Consider the following 27922-nt stretch of genomic DNA (forward strand, 5'->3'; position numbering starts at 1 on the left):
AAGAGTATATATAGATTTGAGAACAAAGGGACGGTATGAGTGGTGTGCTGAACCCTTATCACTATGTGTCTGTTTCTGCAATAAACCTTCTTTAACTTCCAAAAGGACGAGACTGGTGTTGGTGTTTGTCATTTTTCAACGACGTGTTGGAAAGAACTTCAGGAGCAGCATCAGGGCCATTTCTGATTTTAATTTTAGTATAATGTGTTAAATGGATGTGAACAAGAAGTCAGGAAATGAGAGGAGAGGAGAAATTTTTTTATTTTTTAATTTTGATCAAAAACACTTCCACTGTTGAGGTATTTATAGATTTATTTTTAGAATGTACTTACACTTTTCCCCTTCTGCTTTTTCATTTTATCCTTGGGCATGTTTTGATCATTTTATTTTTACTGCTTGACCATTTTGTACTTTATTAGATTATGATGGTTTCAGAATGGGATCAGAAATTTAAACATAATGTAAGTAAACTATGTGCAAATATTACAACAAATTCAATATAAAATGTTTTTAAATTACAATTACAGAGAATGGATGGATGGTCAGATCAATTAATCACTTCAGAATGCTGTTCATGAGAGAGAGAGAGAGAGAGAGAGAGAGATGCGTTCATTGTTCATTTAAACTATCACTGGTAAGATTGTTCAAGTCTATACGCCCTGTAGGAAATACACTCTCACACACACACACACACTGTTTAAAATCTTTTCACACTGAATAGCAATTTGCTAACATAGCCAGGCCACGCCTTACACATTACAAAAAAAGGGCTCTCTTTAAAGCCACGCCCACTCTCTCTGCCACACAGAACACACACAGAAGCAGGAAGTTCATTTCAGAGAAAACGAAACTCGGCAGAAAGTTCAGCGTCTTTCTCTCTCTCAGTACAGGAAAATGGCAGAGGCTGGTGTTTCAGTAGATCATTTTTCTGTGGATCAGTTCAGCTGTCCAGTGTGTCTGGATCTCCTGAAGGATCCTGTGACTATTCCCTGTGGACACAGTTTCTGTAAGGTGTGTATTAATGGCTGCTGGGATCAGGAGGATGTGAAGGGCGTCTACAGCTGCCCCCAGTGCAGAGTGACTTTCACCCCAAGGCCTGTTCTGTGCAGGAACAACATGCTGGCTGAAGTGGTGGAGAAACTGAAGAAGACTGAACTCCAAGCTGCTTCTCCTGCTCACTGTTACGCTGGACCTGGAGATGTGGAGTGTGATTCCTGCACTGGGAGAAAATACAAAGCTGTCAAGTCCTGTCTGGTGTGTCAGGCCTCCTATTGTAAAGCTCATCTTAAACCTCACTATCAGTCTCCTGCCTTTAAGAAGCACACGTTAGTTGAAGCCTGTGCAGAGCTCCAAGAGAAGATCTGCTCTGAACATGACAAACTGATCGAGATCTTCTGTCGTACTGACCAAAGCGTCATCTGTTATTTGTGTACGACGGATGAACATAAAGGCCATGATACAGTTTCAACTAAAGCAGAAAGAAATGAAAAACAGGTGAGAACTGGACATCATTCTTCTTTTCCAAGTCATTTTATACAAATTCTATTTCTAATCTAATTTCTATTCAGTGGATTTAATTGGTTCTCTGTCATTCTCAGTGAAGTAAATTTTTATTTCCAGTCAAACAGACATCTCATCTCATCTCATCTCATTATCTCTAGCCGCTTTATCCTTCTACAGGGTCGCAGGCAAGCTGGAGCCTATCCCAGCTGACTACGGGCGAAAGGCGGGGTACACCCTGGACAAGTCGCCAGGTCATCACAGGGCTGACACATAGACACAGACAACCATTCACACTCACATTCACACCTACGGTCAATTTAGAGTCACCAGTTAACCTAACCTGCATGTCTTTGAACTGTGGGGGAAACCGGAGCACCCGGAGGAAACCCACGCGGACACGGGGAGAACATGCAAACTCCACACAGAAAGGCCCTCGCCGGCCCCGGGGCTCGAACCCAGGACCTTCTTGCTGTGAGGCGACAGCGCTAACCACTACACCACCGTGCCGCCCCAAACAGACATATGTAAAGAAATGTTAAAGAGGTCAGACCAGTCAGTCTGCTTTAAACAGCCAACACCCAACAACCTTCTTCCAGCATTTTACAGCTAAAGTGCTCACGTGACTGTGTTAAAGCTCTGTAACTGGAGATCATATTTCATAACATTTAATGATCTACAGGTTAAAAAAAATCTTTATCTTTCTGAATGTGGAAATTGGGTGTGGTTGTCTTCCAGTGGAATTGGGTGTGGTTTTGAATGTACACACAGCACCTTAAAGAAGTAAACCTGACTATGACTCTGGATTTTACTGCTGAACAAATAAATAACTCCCATGAATCCAGATGTGCACTGTGCATGTCTCCCCCCTCTAAACTCACTGAGAAATAAAAGGGAACAGTGATGACGCGCACTGCTCTCAGACAGAGGTGGAAAGAGTACTAAAATATTATACTCAAGTACAAGTACTGTTACTCTGATGAAATTTTACTTAAGTACAAGTAAAGTTACCAGACAAAAAATCTACTCAAGTAAAAAGTAGATCATTTAAAATGTACTTTGAGTAAAAGTAAAACGTTACTTTTAACAATGGGTGTTTTCTGCCTCCATTGTGTTGTGCAAAAATGAAAAAGAAGAGGAAACAAGGATATATGTACATGTCAACCCAGATGTTTTATTTAAAGGAAGTGTATCAAATTGAATGCTTAGGATAATGCTGCATTAAAACTGAGACAAACAAAAAAGGTCAATACACACAGTCATGTCGTTTACATCGTCCTGACCACACACAAAGCATTGTACACGAAACATGAAAGTGAAATGTTGCACCAAAATCTCGTAGCTTGCCTGTGTGCACTGTGTGTTATTGAACAATTCAATTCAAACATTATTTGTTTTGCTTAGTATTCCTTTACTGATAAGTAGCTGATATTCTGAACAGATTGGTGATCCTTACCTTAAAAAGTCTGTGACTTTAGGCAACGATTCTATCATTACCTGCATCTCTCTCTCTTTTTCCTTTTATGCGCCCCGCTAACATGTGAACGCTTCATCTTTCAAAGCCTCTAAATTTGTGTCTCAGTAGTCTGCAGTCTTTGGCGCGCTTTCGTGCGTGAAGTTACATTTTGTTACATTTTATTCTGGTACAGTTGTGGGTGTTCGTTTCGCGAACCACATCCACCATGTCTCTTACAGCAGGCTACTGTGCGCTCATTTATTTCTAACCTTATTTCTATCCGTACATTAATGTAGGCCCACGATTCCGACAGTTTATTATTTTATTAATATTACAAGGCCCCTGATTGGCTGTGGCCCAGGGGCTTGAGCCCCCTGAAGCCCCCCCCTGAAAGCGCCGGTGCATGTCCGCCATCGTCTGTGTGAGACTCGTGCCCGTGACAACTGTCCTTCCCGTGATTCATTTCCAGAACGCGTTTCCCCTTCTCCGTTTTAGCACTTTTTTAATTATTTATTTATTTATTTTTTTTTTACTCAGTAACGGTTGTGATGTAAAATGTACCGAAGTACGCTACTTAAAAGAAAACATACTTAAGTAAAAGTACTTGAAAAAGTATAAGTACACAAAAAAGCTACTCAAGTACAGTAACGCGAGTAATGTAATTCGTTACTTTCCACCTCTGCTCTCAGATCAGTCTTCTTCTGTCAGGTTTTATGGCAGTTTACAAGCAGAGTGTATTACCACCATCTACTGGACTGAGGTGCAATCAAATGGATGTCATTTCAAAGAAAAAATTGAATAAAAAGGAAAAACAACGCAAAACAACAAACTAAATCCTATTTGCTAATTTTGTTTCTTTGATAAATGTTATCATAGCACAAGTGATGTTTTCTGATCTCGGCTCACCTAATAAAGTGTCTAAAGAAAAGGCTTTCTTGACTGCGTTCACTTCCCTCTTCAGTTTTTCTCTTTGTCTGTAGAATTTTAAGCACCTTAAAAGAACATGATCTACATCCTCTCTCACTCCACAAAGTTCACATTTTCCAGATGGATGTTTGTTTGCAACGTATAAGCTGTTATTTAATCCAGTATGGCCTATTCTCAGTCTTGTAAACCAAACCTCCTCCTGTCTGTTTGGGTAACTCGGTTTGCTACTTGAGAGATCTTTTTGTATATTATACAAGTGTCTACCTTTCTTCTCCTTATCCCATTCAGCTTGCCATATGTTAACTTTGTTTAATGAGTACCTTAAAGTGCATATAACGGGTAAATTCAGGAGCAAGATCAATGTAATTCTCCTATTTTATATTAAACTTTGGTCAAATATCTGTAACATTCTGCATTTTTTTTTTTTTTTTTTTACCTTGCACAATACCAGAAAAATTCAGTTGAAATCAAGCCGTTTGAGGCGAATTGGTCTGCCTCTGAAAAAAACTTGGCATTTGAATTTCCCGGGAAACATTGATTTTCATGACGTCATCTGCGGGACGCCTCCCTCTGAATCCTACATCAGCGCTGGTTTGTTTCTGAGAAGACGACCTGGTGGTTTTCTGCAAATTTCTTCAACGTTATCGTGTAACTATTAAAATGGTTCATAGATGTATCGTAGGAGGGTGTAGCAACACCAATCTTGATGGGATTAGTACTCATCATTTTCCAAAAGACCAGACAATGAGGGAGAAATGGGAGCGCTTGGTCTACACAGGCTGTGCACTGAAACTGTGCAAGCTCTCACAGCCTCCTGGCACTTCCGCAGGTGACATCACGACTCTGGCTCCAGACTCCCTTGGGATTTTTCCAGCCGCATTTGGTTATTTTATTTTTTTTCTGCTGTAGACAGATGGCCTTGTGCAAAATTACCCTTCTGGATGAGTGTGTAAAGCAGAGACTCAGATTGTTTTGCAGGTCAAGGGGCCCACAGGACCCCTCCTGGGAAAAACAGGGGCCCATTTCTACAATGGGGGGCCCAGTGATTATCCTTCAGTTGAAGCGAACCTAGTGAGCGAAGTGAGCCTAATGAACAGCTGGGGCAGCCCAGGGGCTGTTTTTTTTTCTTCTCAATTCTGTTTTTTTTTTTTTTTTGTATTAGAAGCCATATGAAGTAATGTAGATGACAATCAATGCTTCAACCAAATATATTGAGATATTGTTTAATCAGTGGCAATATTTTGGAATTCAATCACAGGCCACTATATATCACCTCCTTTTAAATTATAATTTATTTTATTAACTTGTTTTCAGTTTGGTGTAGGTCTATAGTAGTAGTAGTAGTGGTTGCTGTTGTAGTAGTTGATGTTACAGTAGTTGTTGTAAATCTAGTGTGACTAATTACCTTGGGTATCAGGGGTATCAGTTTTTTCAGGTGAATGTACTCTCTCTTTCTGCCGAAGAATGACAAAATGGATGTATTTTTCTTTTTTTTTCTCATCCATGTTTTCTTGTCTCTTTCGAATATTCGTACATAGACCGTAAGACGCCACCTAGCGAAAGACTTGGATCAGGTTTTACTCGCTTGGGACGCTACAAACGGGGCGGCGTAAATACACGAACGGGTCCGACGTATATTCAATATGGCTGCGCCAAAACAAATTCCTCCAATGCTGAAATCTGTTGAATATCCAGATAATTATGTTGGAAGTTGCATATTTGTGCAAGATTTTCGATATTGAGACCATGAAGTCAAGTAATACCAGTCCCCCCAGGATTCCGCAGGCCTTTTTTGTGATTGTTGTGATTTTCTCTTTTTGTAATTAAAATTGAGTGATATGTTAAATATTAAGTTATTACTGAAAAACTATTGATTAAAAAAACAGACACTGAGAAATGGTCCTATAAACAACTACCAATATAAAAGATTACCAGGACTACAAAAATGCAGAAAAATAGGCTTTACTTATCCAAATGCACCTGTTGGTTCAAAAGTTAAAGTGCATAGAACCTCACAGCACAAAATGAAGTTACCTTAAAATATAATATAAATGCCTCAGCTTTCATGTAAGAAAAAAAAAACTATTAATACTAGTCCTGTGTGCAGGCAGTCTCTCCTGAAGACTAAATTAAACAATAATTATAAACTAATAAAATAAATGGCTCAGGCTTCATAGAAGGAAAAAACAATTTGAACAGAATCTCACAGTATGATGCTGAAGCTGCCTAAACAATGGAAAATAAAATACCATTTTGGCAAAAATGTTGGCATCCATTAATTTCTTGTATTAAGTAAAAAAAAAAAATGTAAAGTGCACACAGTCCTTCACTGTAAACATAACACACTTTCAGTAACAGAATTTAAGCCTACATAAACACTGACTCGCACATCATAGTTTGTCGACGTCACCTCAAGACGACGCCAACGATTGGTCAAATTTGCGGGAAAGTTGCGGTGATTACAATTATATCCAACACCGCCCTGAATTCGCGGGGATTGGTTGAATTTGCGTTGAAGTTGCAAATCGCAACATCGCGAAATCCTGGAGGGTCTGTAATACGCCACAAAACGTTCCAAATAGTGTATAAAATGCCCGCGTCCATATTGGCCCCTGCCCCTCTCGACAATGCGTTCATTATTCGAAATAGTGCGTCTTAGACACGGGCGTGCCAACAATCTGAGTCTCTGGTAAAGGTACATACTTTCATATAAAAAAAAAAACTAAATTGGTCCAGAATATGCACTTTAACTTCTGATCTACTGAGTGCAATACTTAACTGAACCTCCTCTTCTTTGGTTGCCTCTTTTGCCAGCTTGTCTGCTTCCTCATTGCCACCAACTCCTTTATGGGCTGGAACCCATACAAACTGGATTGATATTCCCTGTTGACTGATTGAAAATAAGATATTATTAATTTCATTCAATAAGTCCTGTTGACATGACGATTCTCCACTTTGAACGGATGTGAGAGATGACGCAGAATCAGAACAAATAACTGCTTTAGGGGGCCTAGTTTCTTCTATCCACTTTAATGCAATGATAATGGCGGTCATTTCAGCTGCAAATATAGACAGGTGATCTGATGTTCTCTTTTTAATAGAGATTTTGTAATCAGGGATATAAACTGCAATACCGGTTTTACCTTCTGAATCTTTAGATGCATTTATATAAACCTGTGTTGTATTTACGATGCTGCTGTCGCCACTTATTCAGAAGAAGATCTGCAAAAACTAATTGATTCCTTCAGTTCCGCGTGCCAAGATTTTGGTCTCGTCATCAGCCTGAAAAAAACCCAAGTTATGGGCCAAGATGTAGATTGCTCACCCTCAATCAAAATTACTGACTATGAACTAGTTGTTGTTCATGACTTTGTGTATCTAGGCTCTTCAATATCTGATACTTTATCACTAGATGCAGAGATAAGCAAGCATATTGGCAAAGCATCTACAACAATGTCAAGGCTTACAAAGAGAGTGTGGGAAAACAAATACCTGTCCGATTACACCAAGATACAAGTCTACAGAGCTTGTGTTGTGAGTACCTTACTATACGGTTGCGAGTCATGGACCTTACATGCATACCAAGAAAGACGATTGAATAGTTTCCATATGAGATGTCTTCGTAGCATCTTGGGTATTACCTGGAAAGACAAAGTACCAAACAACATCGTAGTTGCAAGAGCTGGGACCATCAGCATGTATGCCACCATCAAACAAAGACGCTTGCGCTGGCTGGGGCACGTTGTCCGCATGAACGATGGTAGAATACCAAAAGATCTTCTCTATGGCGAGCTTGCTGAAGGAAAGCGCCCGACTGGCAGGCCAAAGCTACGGTTTAAGGATGTTTGTAAACATGATCTGAAGGCCGTCAACATCAACACCAACACTTGGGAAAAGCAAGCCGCTGACAGAGTCTCATGGAAGCAAGCAGTGAAGACTGGTATTGACTATTTTGAGTCTTCCTCTAGACAAAGAGTTGATGAGAAAAGACAGCTGAGAAAGAAGCGCACCCAGCTACCTTTGCCTTCAACACAGTTTCTATGCCCTAACTGTGGCAGAGACTGTCATGCCAAAATTGGCTTAATAAGCCACTCAAAAGTGTGTAGTCCATAGTCTTCGAGACTGAAGGAGGCCAATAATTATATAAACCTGTGTTGTATTATAGTACCTACTTCCTAAATATTGCTCTACGTTCTGATACACTCCTTCAGATTTAGCTATCTCTTTGGTTTCCTTGATCACCGTAGGGGAGCAAAACAGCCAAGGTGGAGTTGTTACCAGGGGCACAGTCTTCCTACAAATGATATCATCTATTCCCAATTGATTTGCTAATTTGTTACCATCCCCTCCAAAGCTACAAATCTGGGATCTGCCATACTCCCAACACTCATTGAGAACTTTTTTTAGTCGGGTGTGATGCCTCATGTCCATTTAAATTAATCCAGTAAGCCATACTCAGCTTAAGACATCTGAGGCTTAAGGGCATTTCTCCTGATTCTACTTGCAACGCTGGTATGGAAGAAGTTCTAAATGCACCACAACATATCCTGAGACTTTTAGCCTGCTTTCTATTGAGTTCATTAAGCAATGTCTTAGAGGCTGAAAGATACACAATACAGCCATAATCTGAAACTGATCTTATCAGTGCAATATAAATTCTTTTAAGGGACATCCCTAAATCTCCCCAGTTGTACCCTGATAAACATTTCAAAACATGAATGCCCTTTTTGCATTTCTCAGTTATTTTCTGAATATGTTCCTTCAATGTTAACTTGACCTCAAACCAAACTCCCAAGTACCTAACAATATTAACTTGCTCTAAGGACTGGCTATACAACTTAAGCTCTAGTGTGGGACTTACTCTTTTCTTTGAAAAACAAATAAATCTAGTCTTTTCTACAGACAAATGAAAACCCCACTCACATGCCCATTTTTCTACCTTGTTGATAGCTAATTGCATTAGAACTAAAATATCAATATTTCGTCCTTTTATCCACAAAGCTCCATCATCAGCATATAATGTTCTATTGATTCTAATGTCATCTATTTTATTAAAAACATCATTAATCATAATGTTGAACAGTACTGGACTGCATACACTACCTTGAGATGTTCCATTTTCTATTGAATCGATGTTAGAGAAGTTAACCCCAACTCTTACTTCTATTGTTCTGTCCTTTTGGAAGTCTCTAATCCAGTTAAACATCTTGCCACCAATACCCATCCTATTCAGCTTAATTAACAACCCCTCCTTCCATAGCATATCATGCGCTTTCTCTATATCAAAGAATGTTGCTAAAACTGATTCTTCATTGACTTGTGCTTTCCTTATTTCATTTTCTAAACATACAATAGGGTTCATTGTAGTACGTCCACTACGGAAGCCGCTCTGGTGTGGGGAGACAAAACCTCTTTTTTTCAATTTCATACACTAGCCTTCTAGTGATCATTCTTTACATAATCTTACATAAATTAGATGTTAATGCTATTGGCCTATAACTTTTAACTTCAGTTTTATCCTTCCCTGGTTTTCCAATCCGAACCACTACAGAATGTTTCCAACACAAAGACAATCTACCTTGCTCCCAAATCTTATTAAAAAGACTTAAAATTACATATTTAGCCACATCATTGACTTCATTAATCATTTTATAACACATACCATCTTTCCCTGGTGAAGTGTTCCTAACCCCATCTAACGCTCTCCTAAGCTCAAATAATGTAAAATCCTTATCAAGTACACTCTCACTTATTACCTGCTTTTCCAGTAACCCTCTATTCTCATCTATTACTTTAACTCTCCAAGACAATTCTTCATCAGTTAAGTTCTGTGAACTATGAACCTTAACAAAACTTTTCGCAAGCATCTCTGCTTTCTCTTGATTAGTTACTGCCTCCACATCATTGTTTTTAATCACAGGTAAGGAAAACTCCCTTCTAATGCCTCCCATCTTTTTAATCATGCTCCAAATATCATCCACTTTGACTTCCGCCCTATTTTAGAACAGAAATCACGCCAATATTTCCTTTTAGCTTCTCTTATTCTTTTAACCTTTTGAATGTGATTTTTTTTTTTTTTTTTTTTTTTGTATTCCATTAAATTGGTATAGGAATGGTTTGATTTAACAATTTTGAAAGCTTTATTTCTAGCTTTAATTGCTTCCTCACAATCATCTGACCACCAAGGTACCATTCTCTTTTTCCTCATCCCAGAAGATTTGCCAAGAACCTCTTCTGCTGACTCATAATATATTTGTAATGATTGAGTTTAACTCGGGGCAGCACGGTGGTGTAGTGTTAGCGCTGTCGCCTCACAGCAAGAAGGTCCGGGTTCGAGCCCCGTGGCCGGCGAGGGCCTTTCTGTGTGGAGTTTGCATGTTCTCCCCGTGTCCGCGTGGGTTTCCTCCGGGTGCTCCGGTTTTCCCCACAGTCCAAAGACATGCAGGTTAGGTTAACTGGTGACTCTAAATTGACCATAGATGTGAGTGTGAATGGTTGTCTGTGTCTATGTGTAAGCCCTGTGATGACCTGGCGACTTGTCCAGGGTGTACCCCACCTTTCGCCCGTAGTCAGCTGGGATAGGCTCCAGCTTGCCCGCGACCCTGTAGAACAGGATAAAGCGGCTAGAGATAATGAGATGAGACATACCATCTAGCATCTCTCTCAAGATTCTTTTACCAGGGTTATAAAAGTTGATAATTTTAATCTGTTTTACCGACCCAAATCTCAACCAGAACTGCTTCAACCTCTTTATCTATATTTAAAGCTCTGTAATTAATCCCCTGCTGAATAAATGTGGCCACTCCACCTCCTGCAGTATCCCTGTCTTTACGCACTGCTAGGTATCCATATATTATTAAATCAAGTGATGGTTTTAACCAGGTTTCCTGGATACAGATAATGTTTGGTTTAACAACTTGTTCCTCAATAAAGTGTTTTAGTTCCTGACCATTAGCAATTAAGCTCCTGGCATTCCACTGTAGGATAGATAAAGTCATTATTAACTGCCACATGGTGCTTGACTATCAGATACCCCTAATACCATATTGTGAATGGAATCAACTGACAATTCATGAATCTCTAGATACTTTTCCGCTGCTTTTAAAATTATTTTAATTCTATCAATTCTACTTGCTACTTGGGCTGAGCAATTAACCACTTCCACCATAAAAGCAATGAAATTTTTCTTATCCACAATTAAAGTCTCTTCAGTTACTTTACAGCATTTCAGAGTCGTTTGAGTTTGACTCGGGGGTAAAACTACAGGAGTCATACTTCGTTTAACCCTTGATTTTACTTGGTTTTCTTTGTCAACCTTTTTAATAGCTTCGGCATTAGTAACACTCTCTTTCACCTTAACACTTTGCACTTGAATTGCTCTTTTATACATCTCGCACCCTTTATAGGCCGCACTGTGTTCACCTCCACAGTTACAGCACTTGATTTTTGTTCCTTCCTCACATTTACCATATTCATGTTCACCTCCACATCTAGCGCACCTAGGTTTTGACTTGAACACAGAAGAAATGTGTCCATATCACTGACATTTAAAGCATCTAATTGGTGGGGGGATGTAAGGCCTCGTCATATAACTTAAATATCCAATCATTTTCCGCTCAGGTATCTTAACCTCATCCAACACTAACAAGACAGACAAACTTGGTCCTTTAGTTCCATTCCTAATTACTGGCAAATGCTTGACTTTGTTGATTTTAACTCCGTTAACATTGCTTTTAATATCGTCCTCTAACAAGTCAGTCGATCCACCTGATATCACTGCCATTACTTTACCTCTTTCTTCCCAGTCTTGGGCTTTAACATGTTTCCCCAGTAAAGTTTTAAGCTTCATTAATCCCATTCTCTGATCTCTATCTTGACAGACAACTAACAGGTTACCATCTTTTAACGTTGTGACGGAGCGAACTTCACCTACTTGCCTATAAATGGCTTCACTGACTTTCAATGGGTTTAGTATACATGGGGTTTGAAATCGGATCACAACTTTAACATCAGTCCTCGATCTTTTCGCTTCATCTTGTTTAGCTTTCACCTTTCTTTTCTTCGATGCTCTTTTGAACCAAATTCCATTTACCTGACTTATCTTCACCTTCACTTTTATAGTACTCTCACTGTCATTCTCTTCTGAAAACTCCTCCAAATCATTAGTTTCACACTCATCTAGAACTCCTTTCAATCCATGATCGCACCCCAGTCCACCAAACGCCAGTTGCAATGAATCTGGCGGCTCTTTCGCATTCCCAGAAGCACTCATCATGTTTTTTCTCAGATCAGTCTGTCTGTGAATCCCATTGAAAGTCACAGCTGCCTTTTGAACAGTTTCACTCCAGAGAATATTGCTGAACTACCTTGATGTTTCTGTCACACAAATAACATTGAAATAACAATCAGTTGACATTTTCACAGAAAACTAAACTTATAATATCATAAGTGCTGCAAACATATGAAGATAGAATTCACTTCATTTTGGGTGTCTTTTTAATTTTAGTTAGTTCTAGAGGCGATATTTCTAATTTTCATTGAAATGTTTTTATTGAATTTTTTTTAGTTTGTTTTTTTCTTTTTCTTTTTGGCTATAATTGTGTAGAACATGATTAAATGTATTTTAAATGTATTTTATTTGTTCTCAGAATGAGCTAAAGAAGGAGCAGATGAAATCCCAGCAGAGGATCCAGGAGAAGCAGAAGGAGGTGCAGGAGCTGAAACAGGCTGTGGACACTATTAAGGTGAGGAGTGAAGAGTAGCTGTGTTTCATTTAACCTGCTTAAAGGAGATACGCAGAACCATGGCCTCATTTTTTGTTCATAAATGCCTTGAGACCCCAAGAATGGCACAGGAATAGTTTTAAGCGTTAACACTAAATCTAATATCGTAATATTTATGATTTAAAATGATTCATATAGGTAGCGGCCTGAGTGAATGACCTTGACGTCTGTAACGTCACAGCAGGAAGGCTGTCGGTCTCATCGCCATTTCCGCTATACTAAAACACAGAGCTAACTGCAACTTCCAGCTTCCGTTTGGAGCTAATTTATTGCCATGTCACGTAGATGTGTTGCTGGCCGGTGCAGCAACATGACAGAAGGTGGATTTATGTTGCATTCATGGCCCAAAAATGTTCAAACTGCAGAGATTTGGACACATTTTGCAAGAAATTCACAGGCACATTGGATGCCTACGAAGTGGTCTCTCCTCTGCTCTGCACATTTTACTGAAGACTCATACGAAACCTCTGATCTGTTGAGGAGCGTTGGCTATAAGCCCGTTTTGAAAGAGGGTGCAGTATCAACAATTAAATAAAACTACAAGAAAAGGAAAAAAAATTAAAAAAGGAAAGTAAGTTCAGTGGCACCAGCTCTCCCACAGTTTGAGCCGAGGGTTGTTGGTAAAACCCAGGATGGAACGGGACGTCACTTATTATCGCTCAGGCAGCGACCTCCCTGCGGTTGTTGCTAAAACCGGCGATGTCCCATCCTGGGTTTTAGTAATTGCCTGAGCCGAGCAGTAATGGTGGAGTACTCGGTCTGGAGAAAATGGAGAATGAATGAAGCACCCGTCCGATTTCTAAACTGGATATTGTTGCCATCTCGCCCTTGCGTGGAAGAAGCGAATGAACAGAGAACTGAATGAACAACTGAACATCAGATTGTTTTGAAACAATCGGCCACAAGATCGGCCTTCAAGAAGCGAGAATGCAGACGGGTAAGCTCCGACTCTCATTTGGATACAAAACAACAAAAACAACACGTTGTTTACCTGCATTTAGATTAATACATGTAACTTGTATTGTGTATTTAAGTTACCGGTCTAAGATTTATTTAATTTGCTTCAGAATGTGATTGTCTCAGTTCATCTGATTATTTAATGAGCCTTTTACGTTTTATCAGTGAAAATGCATGCATGTACATGTATGTTGCACAAGTTATAACACCTATCCTGTTTTAATGAGAGTCAACCCACAATCAATGAAGTCAAATCAGTCTTAGTTGAGCAAGTTGGTAACGGCATTTCTTACTTTCACCATAAATTATTTATATGACTTTGGTCTATAGCTGTCAAAGGCCTCGGCCTTAAAACCGGTTCCCGCAGTGACGTCACGCGCTCAGGGCTGGCTGGCTCAGCGGGGCAGCTCCAATGCCAAATTTGCGGTCGAGTTTAACTCTCAAAAAAATATTATGTGATTCCCATTTATGCAGCATACAAGAGTCAAGGATGGAGATACTATCCACTCAGAAATGTATTTAAAGGTTCTGCGTATCTCCTTAAAATAATGAACTAAAAATACAAGGAATGAAAACCCGGGGTTTAACAAAAACAACTCAAATATCTCGAGAGAGAGTTTATTTTTACAGAGTATCCCAATAGACCTCCATTTTGTGTGTGTGTGTCCTAACAGAAGCGTTCACAGGCAGCAGTAGATGACAGTGAGAGGATCTTTACTGAGATGATCAGCTCCATGGAGAAAAAGCGCTCGGAGATGACGGAGCTGATCAGAGCTCAGGAGAAAGCGGAACTGAATCGAGCTGAGCGACTCCTGAAGCAACTGGAGCAGGAGATTGCTGATCTTCAGAGGAGAGTCACTGAGCTGGAGCAGCTTTCACACACACACGATCACATCCACTTCCTCCAGGTAACACTCACTGTCTGATCTACAGAGGGCGCTGTTCCTCACAAAGTTTCCTCCTAAAAGCTCATTACAGCAACAATAAATGTTCCTGTCTGAGATCCCAAGTGTGTCTTTGGTCTGATTCAGTCTGAGATTCATTCGTTCCTCTCCTACACTTTTCTCCTTCTCTATTCTGTGTTTCCTCTCTGTAGAGTTTCCCGTCTCTCTGTGTTTCTCCTGGATGTGACGACTCACCCAGCTTCACTGTCAATCAAAATCTCTCATTTGATGGAGTGAGGAAATCTCTCTCAGATCTGAAAAAACGAGTCGAGGAAATCTGTGAGGAGGAATTCAGCATAATCCATCCACAAGGTAAACAAACAAACATTTGTTCTGTATCACAGTAAAGAGAGCCATAAAATTAATGTAACGGAAATAAAACGTAAGCAGGAACAAAACTGCATCAAATCACAGAGCATTAGTATTAGCCTCAGAAATTCATCTCATCATCTCTAGCCGCTTTATCCTGTTCTACAGGGTCGCAGGCGAGCTGGAGCCTATCCCAGCTGACTACGGGCGAAAGGCGGGGCACACCCTGGACAAGTCGCCAGGTCATCACAGGGCTGACACATAGACACAGACAACCATTCACACTCACATTCACACCTACGGTCAATTTAGAGTCACCAGTTAACCTAACCTGCATGTCTTTGGACTGTGGGGGAAACCGGAGCACCCAGAGGAAACCTACGCGGACACGGGGAGAACATGCAAACTCCACACAGCAAGGCCCTCGCCGGCCATGGGGCTCGAACCCAGACCTTCTCGCTGTGAGGCGACAGCGCTAACCACTACACCACCGTGCTGCCCGCCTCAGAAATTACATGTGCAAATTAGAAATAAATTTCCCAGAGAAACAGGACCTTAATCACAAATCCACAAACTAATCTTATTGACCTTTACACAACAAATATGATGAACATTAGATCAGAACCGAGGCCTTAATTCCTCCATAAAATCCATCAGAAAGTAAAAAGACACACATTGTCAGAGCTTCAGCTGGTAAGAGTTTTTTGCTTCTCATGATTCTTACATTCAAATGCTGCACAGTGTGATGACATTTTGGCCGATCTCTAAATTGTGTCTGACTGAGAGCAGTGAGGAATCTAATTTGACCTGCGCATCAACGCCAGCAAGACAAAGGAGGTGGTGATCGATTTCAGAAGGATGGTTTCCCAAATTGCACCAGTGAACATCCAGGGTTTGGACATCGAGATCGTGGAGGAGTACAAATACTTGGGTGTTCACCTCAACAACAAACTGGACTGGACTAACAAAACAGATGTCCTGTACAAGAAGGGCCAAAGTCATCTCCACCTCTTGAGAAGACTGAGGTCTTTTGGTGTGTGCAGGACACTGCTGAGGACTTTTTATGACTCTGTGGTAGCATCAGCGATTTTCTATGCTGTGGTCTGCTGGGGCTGTGGAAGTTCAGAGAGGGACAGGAAGAAACTTAATAAACTGGTCAGAAGGGCTGGCTCAGTCTTGGACTGTCCTCTGGACTCCACTGAGGTGGTGGGTGAGAGGAGGATGTTAGCCAAGCTGACCTCAATCATGGATAACCCCTCTCACCCCCTACATGAGGCTGTGGGGGCTTTAAGCAGCTCTTTTAGTTGTAGACTGCTACACCCATGGTGTAAGAAGGAGAGATACCGCAGGTCATTCATACCTGCTGCTGTCAGACTGTATAACACCCACAACTTGTAATGTAGCACCAATAACATGTTTGCCGTTTAATTTGCACTACTTCACCACTACTACCTCTGCCATCTCTCATTGATGCAATTATTATGTGCAATAATATAGGCCCTAAACTATTTTTATGCATACTTGTGTGTGTGTGTGTGTGTGTGTGTATATATATATATATATATATATATATATATATATATATGTGTGTGTGTGTGTGTATATATACAGTGGGGCAAAAAAGTATTTAGTCAGCCATCAATTGTGCAAGTTCTCCCACTTAAAAAAATGAGAGAGGCCTGTAATTTTCATCATAGGTACACTTCAACTATGAGAGACAGAATGGGGGGAAAGAATCCAGGAAATCACATTGTAGGATTTTTAATGAATTAATTGGTAAATTCCTCGGTAAAATAAGTATTTGGTCACCTACAAACAAGCAAGATTTCTGGCTCTTACAGACCTGTAACTTCTTCTTTAAGAGGCTCCTCTGTCCTCCACTCATTACCTGTATTAATGGCACCTGTTTGAACTCGTTATCAGTATAAAAGACACCTGTCCACAACCTCAAACAGTTACACTCCAAACTCCACTATGGCCAAGACCAAAGAGCTGTCAAAGGACACCAGAAACAAAATTGTAGACCTGCACCAGGCTGGGAAGACTGAATCTGCAATAGGTAAGCAGCTTGGTGTGAAGAAATCAACTGTGGGAGCAATTATTAGAAAATGGAAGACATACAAGACCACTGATAAGCTCCCTCAATCTGGGGCTCCACGTAAGATCTCACCCTGTGGGGTCAAAATGATCACAAGAACGGTGAGCAAAAATCCCAGAACCACACGGGGGGACCTAGTGAATGACCTGCAGAGAGCTGGGACCAAAGTAACAAAGGCTACCATCAGTAACACACTACGCCGCCAGGGACTCAAATCCTGCAGTGCCCCCTGCTTAAGCCAGTATATGTCCAGGCCCGTCTGAAGTTTGCTAGAGAGCTTTTGGATGATCCAGAAGAGGATTGGGAGAATGTCATATGGTCAGATAAAATCAAAATAGAACTTTTTGGTAAAAACTCAACTTGTCGTGTTTGGAGGAGAAAGAATGCTGAGTTGCATCCAAAGAACACCATACCTACTGTGAAGCATGGGGGTGGAAACATCATGCTTTGGGGCTGTTTTTCTGCAAAGGGACCAGGACGACTGATCCGTGTAAAGGAAAGAATGAATGGGGCCATGTATCGTGAGATTTTGAGTGAAAACTTCCTTCCATCAGCAAGGGCATTGAAGATGAAACGTGGCTGGGTCTTTCAGCATGACAATGCTCCCAAACACACCGCCCGGGCAACGAAGGAGTGGCTTCGTAAGAACCATTTCAAGGTCCTGGAGTGGCCTAGCCAGTCTCCAGATCTCAACCCCATAGAAAATCTTTGGAGGGAGTTGAAAGTCCATGTTGCCCAGCGACAGCCCCAAAACATCACTGCTCTAGAGGAGATCTGCATGGAGGAATGGGCCAAAATACCAGCAACAGTGTGTGAAAACCTTGTGAAGACTTACAGAAAATGTTTGACCTCTGTCATTGCCAACAAAGGGTATATAACAAAGTATTGAGATGAACTTTTGTTATTGACCAAATACTTATTTTCCACCATAATTTGCAAATAAATTCTTTAAAAATCAGACAATGTGATTTTCTGGATTTTTTTTCTCATTTTGTCTCTCATAGTTGAGGTGTACCTATGATGAAAATTACAGGCCTCTCTCATCTTTTTAAGTGGGAGAACTTGTACAATTGGTAACTGACTAAATACTTCTTTTTTGCCCCACTGTATGTGTAATATATATATATATATATATATATATATATATATATATATATATATATATATATAATATATACACAGTGCAATGCAATAATGAGTACACCCTCTTTGAAAAGTAACATTTCACACAATATGACAAGGAACACAAAGATATATTTCCAAAATGTTCCCAGACTAAGTTAAACACAGGTTCTGTTGAGCTTTTGAACTCAAAACAAAGGCTAATAATATAACTTAAATTATTTTTATTTCAGTTTTAGTGAAATTTGTGTGGTGCAGAAATGAGTACACCCCACTGAAGGGCTCTGAGTAAAGCAACTTTTTAGGCTACCAATGTGGACCTGAACAAACAATTAACCACAGGTGAGTCTAATTAGTCATTACACAGGTGGTAATTAGGCAGTTGGCTCCAAAAGGCTGTTACCTAAAGCAAACCACCCTTTCCCATTTCCTGCTGTCAGCAATGGCACCTCATGGCCAGGAAATGTCTCTGGATCTGAGAAAGCGGATTATTGCTTTACACAAGAGAGGTGAGGGCTACAAGAAGATCAGTAAAGCCTTACTTATCAGTAAGAACACGGTTGCAAAAGTGATCCAAAAATTCAAGACAGATGGAACTGCAGCCAAAGTACAGAGACGTACAGGCTGGCCAAGAAAATTAACACCCAGGCAGGAGCGGCTTGTAATGAGAAAAGTTGAGGAAAATCGGCATGCAAGTGCACAACAGGTATCTAAGGAAGTAGAGACTGAAATTGGAGTGAATGTGTCACGTGACACAATATGCCGTACAGTGCAGCGGAATGGCATGCATGGGTGTCGTCCCCGAAGGAAGCCTCTCCTAAAGCCCAGTCACAAAAAAGCCCATCTAGAGTTCGCCAGGGCACATGCTGAAAAGGATGAAGGCTATTGGGACTCTATACTCTGGAGTGATGAGACCAAAATCAATCTTTTTGGAACTGATGGCTTCAAAACAGTCTGGCGTCGCAAGGGTGAGGAGTACAAGGAAAAATGCATGGTGCCCACAGTGAAACATGGAGGGGGTAGTGTTCTTATGTGGGGTTGCATGAGTGCTGCGGGTGTTGGAGAACTGCATTTCATTGATGGCATCATGAATTCTCAAATGCACTGCTCTATACTGAAAGCTAAGATGCTTCCATCACTTCGGGCCGTTGGTCGTCGTGCCATTTTTCAACATGACAATGACCCAAAACACACATCTAAGGCCACTGCTGACTTTCTGAAGAGGAACAGGGTGAGAGTGATTCCATGGCCAAGTATGTCACCTGATCTGAACCCTATAGAGCATCTTTGGGGAATACTGAAGAGGCAGGTTGAGCATCACTCTCCATCCAACATCCAGGCTCTGAAAGATGTCATCCTTGAAGAATGGAAAAAGATTGATGTAGCCAAATGTTGTCAACTTGTGCACTCCATGCCAAGGAGACTTGGGGCTGTCATTGCAAATAATGGAGGCCATACAAAGTACTAAATGTACTGGATGTAATTGAGTTTGTTGTGGGGTGTACTCACTTTTGCTCCACCCCACTTTCACGGAAACAGAAAAATATGTAATTTAAGGCATCTTTTCACCTTTCTGCTTGAGTTATAATGTAAGAACATAGTGCAATAAACATCATCAAGGAACTGTTTGGGACATATTGTTTGTGTTCATTTAAATACTGTGAAAAATGTCGTTTTTCAGGGGGGGTGTACTCATTATTGCATTGCAGTGTGTGTGTGTGTGTGTGTGTGTATATATGCATATAATAGTGTGTGTGTGTGTGTGTGTATATATATATATATATATATATATATATATATATATATATATATATATATATAAAATCTCCTTCTCACCCCCGGCGGGGGGGGGGGGGGGGGGGGGGGTGGTATCCATGTCATCCTCAAGCTTGGGTCCTCTACCAGAGGCCTGGGAGTTTGAGGGTTCTGCGCAGTATCTTCGATGTTCCTAGGACTGCGCTCTTCTGGACTGAGGCTTCAGATGTTGTTCCTGGGATTTGCTGGAGCCACTCTCCCAGTTTGGGGGTTACTGCCCCAAGTGCCCCCACTACCACGGGGACCACGCAACCCTTGACCTTCCACATCCGTTCCAGCTGCTCTTTCAACCCTTGATACTTCTCAAGTTTCTCATGTTCCTTCTTCCTGATGTTGGCGTCAGCTGGGATCGCCACATCTATCACCACCACCCTCTTCTGCTCTTTGTCCACCACCACTATGTCCGGTTGGTTAGCCAGGATCTGTTTGTCAGTCTGGAAGCTGAAGTCCCACAGAATCTTGGCCCTGTTGTTCTCAGCCACCTTCTGTGGTATGGCCCATTGGGACTTGGGTATTTCTATTCCATACTGGTTGCAGATGTTCCTGTATACTATCCCAGCCACTTGGTTGTGCCTCTCCATGTACGCTGATCCAGCTAGCATCTTACACCCTGCTACTATGTGCTGGACTGTTTCAGGGGCTTCTTTGCACAGTCTGCATCTTGGGTCTGATCTACTCTGGTAGATCCTGGCCTCTATGGCTCTTGTGCTTATGGCCTGTTCTTGTGCTGCCATGATTAGTGCCTCTGTGCTGTCTGTCAGTCCTGCATTATCCAGCCACTGGTAGGATTTCTTGATATCAGCCACTTCCTCTATCTGACGGTGGTACATGCCATGTAGGGGTTTGTCTCTCCAGGTTGTCTGTTCCTCCTCCTCCTCTGCACTCTCATCAGGGTTCTGCTGCCTGAGACATTCACTTAGCAGTTCATCCTTTGGGGCCATCTTTCTGATGTATTCTCGGATTTTCGATGTTTCATCCTGGACCGTGGTCTTGACGCTCACTAGCCCTCGGCTTCCCTCTTTCCGCTTAGTGTATAGTCTCAGGGTGCTGGACTTGGGGTGGAACCCTCCATGCATGGTGAGGAGCTTTCTAGTCTTGATATCTGTGGCTTCTATCTCCTCCTTTGGCCAGTTTATGATACCAGCGGGGTATCTGATGACTGGTAGTGCGTACATGTTGATGGCTCGGACCTTGTTTTTACCATTCAGCTGACTTTTCAGGACCTGCCTTACTCTCTGGAGGTATTTGGCTGTGGTTGACTTCCTTGTGGCTTCTTCATGGTTTCCATTAGCCTGTGGGATGCCAAGGTACTTGTAGCTGTCTTGGATATCACCTATGTTGCCCTCTGGTAGGTCAATCCCTTCAGTCCGGATCATCTTGCCTCTCTTTGAGACCATCCGGCCACACTTGTCCAATCCGAATGACATCCCTATGTCATCGCTGTAGATCCGGGTGGTGTGGATCAGCGAGTCTATTTCTCGCTCATTCCTCATATATATGTGTGTGTGTATGTATGTATGTATGTATGTATGTATGTGTGTGTGTGTGTGTGTGTATATATATATATATATATATATATATATATATATATATATATATATATATATATATAATTTATAAAATCAGTGGCGGCTGGTAGTCTTTCAAACAGGGGAGGCTGGTCGGTTACGATATTTCCAGATTTTAAAAGAAAAAACACATCAATTTTGCCCATACTCTTGCCTCTGATCTGGCTGATTGTTGGCAGCGTCACAAACTGAAATAACAGGTTCTTTTGGCCCATTAGCCTACTGTCCAATATACATGATGGTGGTGTTGGGGGGGGGGGATATTTTAAGATTGTATATTTTAAAATTGTTGCATGTTGTTTAAAAATTGACCTCGGCTGTGTTTTTGTTTAAAAATGTTTTCCAAATTGTAGCGGTGTTTAATTCATATCCAGAAAAACATATATTGCAATATAATATACTCAGCATAAACATTTTAAATAGATTCTATATTTTTGGTCCATCCATGACATATTACTAAAGTAGCCTATTTACTGTTGTTGATGTGGGTCACTTGCTGTTAGCCAATTCACTTTCTCGTACCAGGAGAGCTGAAAGGAACGAGTATTATTCCCTACCTTTTTCACCAAGTCAATTTGAGGCGTTGGTCTACCCTGCTCTTTAATTTTTTCCTCGAAAGGAAGACTGGCAAATGGCTTCGCCAAAATTAAATCAGCAATGCTTGGCATCCGTGCGCAGCTTTCTTGCTAGCTGACTAGCTCCCTCAAGTTCAAGTTCAGTCACTCAAACGACATTTCTGGAACTAAATAGCAAACTTGACAACACTACACTTTATTTACAATGAAAATATATACAAACTAAAAAAGCTGGTAGAAACCGTATGTAATGAATGAAATCGAAATGTAAGCCCGGGCCGATCTCTTACAATACACCACAGCACTTGCGAATCCACATGGGACTGAACTGATGTTGCCAGATACTGCTGACGTTATCCAGCCCAAAATATGTTCAAATCCCACCAAAAAGCACTTAAAACCGCCCAATCTGGCAACACTGTACTGCTGCCTGTCTATAGTTGAAACGAGCTGTCAATCAAAGAAAATATCCGGCCGCTTTCACCAATCACCAGTCTCCTCGCGGAAACTGCCATGTCCCTCCCATGTGAGGCTCGGAGTCCGTGGGCGGGCATTTTCGCAATATTTGTCCAATAACCGTCTTGCATTTTGAGATTGAAAAGCGCAGAGCTCCCAAATGCCGTTGAAGTCCATTGAGGCTGGGAGTCCGTGAGACTCCGTGGGAGGGCATTTTCGCAGTATTTGTCCAATAATCGTCTTGCATTTTGAGATTGACAAGCACATAGCTCCCAATCCACTGAGGCTGGGCTGCATCGCGCTGTCACGAGGGGGAAAAACTCACGCGCACATTAGGCGAACTGGGGAAAGTTATAACGGAATGATTTTGCACTGTAGTGGGTTGAGCACATATATTTCTATGATTCTGGATCTGAAATAGCAATGTTATAAGGTCGGCTATAACATAAGCCTAGCGCAATTCATCCTACACGATGTTCGTCATTTTTAGAGGAGGCTGAGCCTCCCTCGTTGTCTTAGAGCAATCGCCCGTGATATATATACACGGTATAAAGAGTCTACCTGTAATGTGCAATAAGGGAATTTTTCTATACTTTTTCACGGTAGATAATGCAAATAGCCCTCTGTCTTTAATCCTTTGTTTGTCTAATTTTTATTTCAGTTTTATTTGTTATGTTTGACATTTTCTTGCTAATGTAACACGTGAATTTCCCCGATGTGGGATGAATAAAGTGAATCTAATCTAATTTTTCATTTTCATACTTTAAACTGTTTTTGTGTCATTTTTCAGTCTCCATTTTGTCTCTGTGTCTCTACAGCTGCAGCAGTTCACATGATTTTACCCTCAGAACCAAAGAGCAGAGAAGATTTCCTGCAGTGTAGGTGTAAAACACACACACTTGAACTCAGAGGAGGACCGCCCACATGATGGTCTTTCTTTCTTTCGACCTACAACACACAGAATGTGTATCAATAATAGTTTATTTATATCACACACAGAAATTGAGTTACACACACACAAATCTAATACATACGAAGGATAAAATTCTGCCTAGAAATAACTAGTAATCTAATTTCACTCGGCAGAAACAATAATGGATTACTGTTATAAAGAAGAAAGCTAGTCGCACAGAGGCACAATGATAAAAATACAATATTTCAACAAATAAAAAAAACAATAAAAAGAGGGAAAAATGAAATGACAGTGTGAGGGGAAAAAAGAAAGGAATGCTGATCTGAAGTGATAATCATACTTTTGATAGAACGCTTGAAATTGCTGAAGCTAAGACTCTGGAAAGATTCATCAATACTGTTCCAGAGAGCAGCAGCTTTGAAGCGAATATTAAACTTGCCATCGTTAGTTCTGGCTGAAGGAACACAAAATGAAGATCTCGAAGCCAGTCAAGTTTTATACTTGTGCCTTGATGCTAAAAGTGTCAAAAAGTTATCAAAGGCAGGCAGCAAATAAACTAGAATTAAATTTAGACGTAAAAATACTGTTTAAGTAATCTATAAAATCAGAGAATTTCATCATCTCCAGCTTTTTAAAAATAGGTGTGTGTTCATTAAAAGAAGCTAAATTAATAATTCTGACAGCTTTCTTCTGGAGTCCAGTTATCGGTCGAAGGGTAGCCTCATAAGTATTACCCCAAACTGTAACACCATATATTAAAAAAGAATAAATAAGAGAGTAGTACAGCTGAGTTAGAATACTTTGAGAAACATAGTGATGAAGCTCAGCAATAATTCCAAAGCCTCTGGAGATTTTCTTGCTCTACTGGTGGATGTGTTTCCTCCTGATGAGGTGAGAGTTGAAAACTACTCCAAGATACCTGATGTGGTTCTTCTGTTTAATCGGCTTATAATTAATTTTCAGGAAATGGTTCTGCTCAATTTCTTTTGGGGTGGATTAAAAAAAGAACAAAATTTTTGTTGACATTCAGAGAGAATTTATTTGCACAAAGCCACGCGATGATATCAGAATTACTTTATTAATCTCCAGAGGGAAATTCAAATTTGCAACCAAGCTCCCGAATATTGACTAATTCAGACTTTACCCTGGCTTCTAGAGAATCTAAAGATGAATCTGCCAGGAATAAATTTGAGTCACCTGCAAAAAGATGAAAATCAAATATATTGGAGCAGTTCATAAAATCATTTATGTATAAGAGAAATAGAAGGGGGCCATGATGTGAACCCTGTGGTACTCCACATGAAATTGGTAAAGAGCTGGATGAAATATTACCGATGGAAACAAATTTTTTTATTTGATAGATATGAGGCAAACCAATCATGGACAATCCCACGGATGCCATAAGAATATAACTTTTCTTTCAAAATATCATGATCTATGGCATCAACGGCTTTACTCAGACGAAGAATGATACCACAGGAAAATTTGCCATCTTCAATTGCTCTTTGGATTTTTTCAGTGATTTAGTAAAAGTGCATGTTCTGTAGATCTGTTGTCACGGAAACCAAACTGACCAGAATATATTAAATCAAACTTCTCTCGATATGTATTCAGCCTATTTTACATGAGTTTTTCTAATATTTTTGATAAAAATTGACAAAAGAGAAATTGGTCTATGATTTACAAGTTAACAGTTGAGCTCCTGCTTTAAACACAGGTCTGACACGAGCAAGTTTAAAAGAATCAGGAACAGTAAAGGAGAAGTGATGTAGGATCTCCACAGGCTTTGAGATTGAGTTTAATATCTTGAACAGGGCTACAGAAATACTAAAGGGGCCACAAGCGCCTCTAGACTTGAGCCAGAGAAAGATGTTTTGAATTTCTTGTGTCCATGTAGGACTAAGAAGAAAGCTGTCGCTTGTCAGAGAAGCAAGAAAATCTGAAAATATTTTGTTGACCTTTGGTATTGCTTGGCTGATACTTTTACCAATGTCTGCAAAATAAACATTGAACTCATTTGCTAGATCCTTTTACCTATAGGAGTCAAATGGTTTAGCTTATTTCTCTACACTTTGTACTGAGCATACAGGCACTGATTTCTCGTCTTGATCAATTTTTCTAGACAATTTGATTTTATAATTCATTGTTCTAAGACTGAAGGGAAATCCAAGGTTCAGATTTGAGTTTGATTTCCTTCCTTGACATGGTTTTTCAGAGGAACATGAGCGGTAATAATTTCATCAGAGTTTTCAAGAAAGCTGGAGAATGTCATGAATATCAGGCTCACCATCGGACTGGCTAGAGCAGTCAATTTGTTGAAAATCATAAATGAATGCATCTTCATTGAACCATATGAAATCTATCCATTATCTATAACCGCGTATCCTGTGCAGGGTCGCAGGCAAGCTGGAGCCTATCCCGGCTGACTATGGGCGAGAGGCAGGGTACACCCTGGACAAATCGCCAGGTCATCGCAGGGCTGACACATAGAGACAAACAACCATTCACACTCACATTCTCACCTACGGTCAATTTAGAACCAACAATTAGCCTAACCTGCAGGTCTTTGGACTGTGAAGGAAACTCACACAGACACAGGGAGAACATGCAAACTCCACACAGAAAGGCCCCCATTGATCACTGGGCTTGAACCCAGAACCTTCTTGCTGTGATGTGACGGTGCTAACCACTACACCACTGTGCCACCTGCCGTAGGAACTCTCTTCTCTAAACTTGCTTATTCAATGGGGAGGGTGAATTGAGTCAATAGACACAAAGTTGGGAAAATGGTTAGTTAGGTCATTATAAAATATTGCCATTATATGTAGCATATTTAAGTCATCCAACCATCCATTATCCTTAACCGCTTATCCTGTGCAGGGTCAGCCGGGATAGGCTCCAGCTTGCCTGTGACCCTGCACAGGATATTTAAGTGAATTAAAAAATATATTGTCAATAAACATGGCTGAAACAAATAGGAACATAAAGTATTGATAAATTCACCTGTAGGTATCCAGGTGTCTGAATTCATCAGATTTAAGTTTAGGTTGCTCACAAAAATACAAAGCTTTGACTCCTCATGGATTTTATCAATTATTATGGAAAGATTATCCAGAAATGGCTGAAAAGAACCGTTTCGGTGTCTGTGTCTCACACCACAAACTATGTTCTTACTGTCTTCATTATGGAGCTCAACAGAAACTGATTCGTCTTGATCAGAAGAAGTATTAAGGTCATCTCTTAGATTATAACTTCAGGAATTTATGAAGAGTCCAATGTAGTGTGTTGGGAAATGTAATTAAAGCCAGGTAAGTAAAAATTGACAAAACTATATGAGTTGAATGCCAGGTTTCTGAAAGGCAACAGATCTTCAGTAGATGATCTAAAATACTGAGTATGTGTTGAAATTCGTCAAATTTAGCTGAGAGGCTCCTGATTAATATAGGGAAGGAAAGAGAGCAACTTGTCAGATAAACAAGAAGACAGTCATCTATATCCCCCGCACTATATACCAACTATATACCAAGTTTCAAGATATTATTTGTCATGTTTTTCAAGTTCTGCTGCAGGAAACCAACCCTACCTCTTTACACTGACCTCAGCAGCCATTGGCATAAACTCACCGGACCTTTGGTCCAGGTGAGCTAAAAATTAAAATTTCACGTCCAAGTATCAAAAGGCACATCTGCATTACTTCATCAACACATATACCAACTTTCAAGTCCAAACCACTCATAATTTTCAAGTTCTGCTCTGAAAACCAAACCTCGTCTCTAGAGTAAGTCTGAAATTGTTTCCATGGAAACATGAAAAATTAAAATTTCTCAAATTTCTTAGTATGAAAAGGCACATCTACATCACCTTGTTAACATGTATACCAAGTTTCAGATCCGTATCATGAATAGTTTTGGATATATGCTCCAGAAACGAACATTGCTCAAAGTCAAAATCTATTGCTATGTAAAAATTTGAAAAATCCTTTTTTCCAAAAATCAAAAATAGCAAAAGGCACCAGTTCACATGTTGCTTGATATGTATACAATGGTTCATGAAGATATCTTCAGGAGTTTTAAAGATATGGCCCAGAAACGAAAACATGACCAGACGGACAGATGGATGGACAGAACCTGTTTCTATATCCTTCTCCAACCTTCGTTTGGGTGGGGAATAATTACGAAGTTCTTAAGAATGAAATTCATGTGGGGAATAGTACCTAGAATTATATGACGAGTATTCATGTCAGGATTGAAATCATTTAGGTTTGGTGATAATTCTAATCATCATAATTAATCTCATAATTCTAAGCAGGAACAACGTCAGCTTGATTCACGCACAATTATACTGACAAAGTTAAGGTCAAAACAGAAAAAGACGCCACGATACAACACTAAAAACTGAAGTATTTTGTGTGTACAGAATGCTGAGGGAAAAGGGAGGAAAATTTAAAAATGGCAGAATGTGAAAGCTGTTTGGAGTGGTTCCATCAGGAATGTGAAGCG

At 40.4% G+C, this 27922-nt stretch overlaps 1 protein-coding gene across 1 annotated transcript in view; it reads left to right on the forward strand.

Moving 5' to 3' along the window:
• Nucleotides 1-850: 850 nt before the first annotated feature.
• LOC132864411 (tripartite motif-containing protein 16-like) overlaps nucleotides 851-27922 on the forward strand; it is a 29974-nt gene continuing 2902 nt past the window's right edge. Inside the window, exons 1-5 of the mRNA XM_060897830.1 lie at nucleotides 851-1494; nucleotides 12532-12627; nucleotides 14298-14531; nucleotides 14720-14879; nucleotides 23329-23388. Coding sequence (XP_060753813.1) covers nucleotides 895-1494; nucleotides 12532-12627; nucleotides 14298-14531; nucleotides 14720-14879; nucleotides 23329-23388 — 1150 coding nt within the window. The 5' untranslated portion in view covers nucleotides 851-894. The remainder of the gene's footprint in view (nucleotides 1495-12531; nucleotides 12628-14297; nucleotides 14532-14719; nucleotides 14880-23328; nucleotides 23389-27922) is intronic.

Source organism: Neoarius graeffei, chromosome 17, assembly GCF_027579695.1.
Source record: "Neoarius graeffei isolate fNeoGra1 chromosome 17, fNeoGra1.pri, whole genome shotgun sequence".
In the NCBI taxonomy this organism is placed as follows: domain Eukaryota; kingdom Metazoa; phylum Chordata; class Actinopteri; order Siluriformes; family Ariidae; genus Neoarius; species Neoarius graeffei.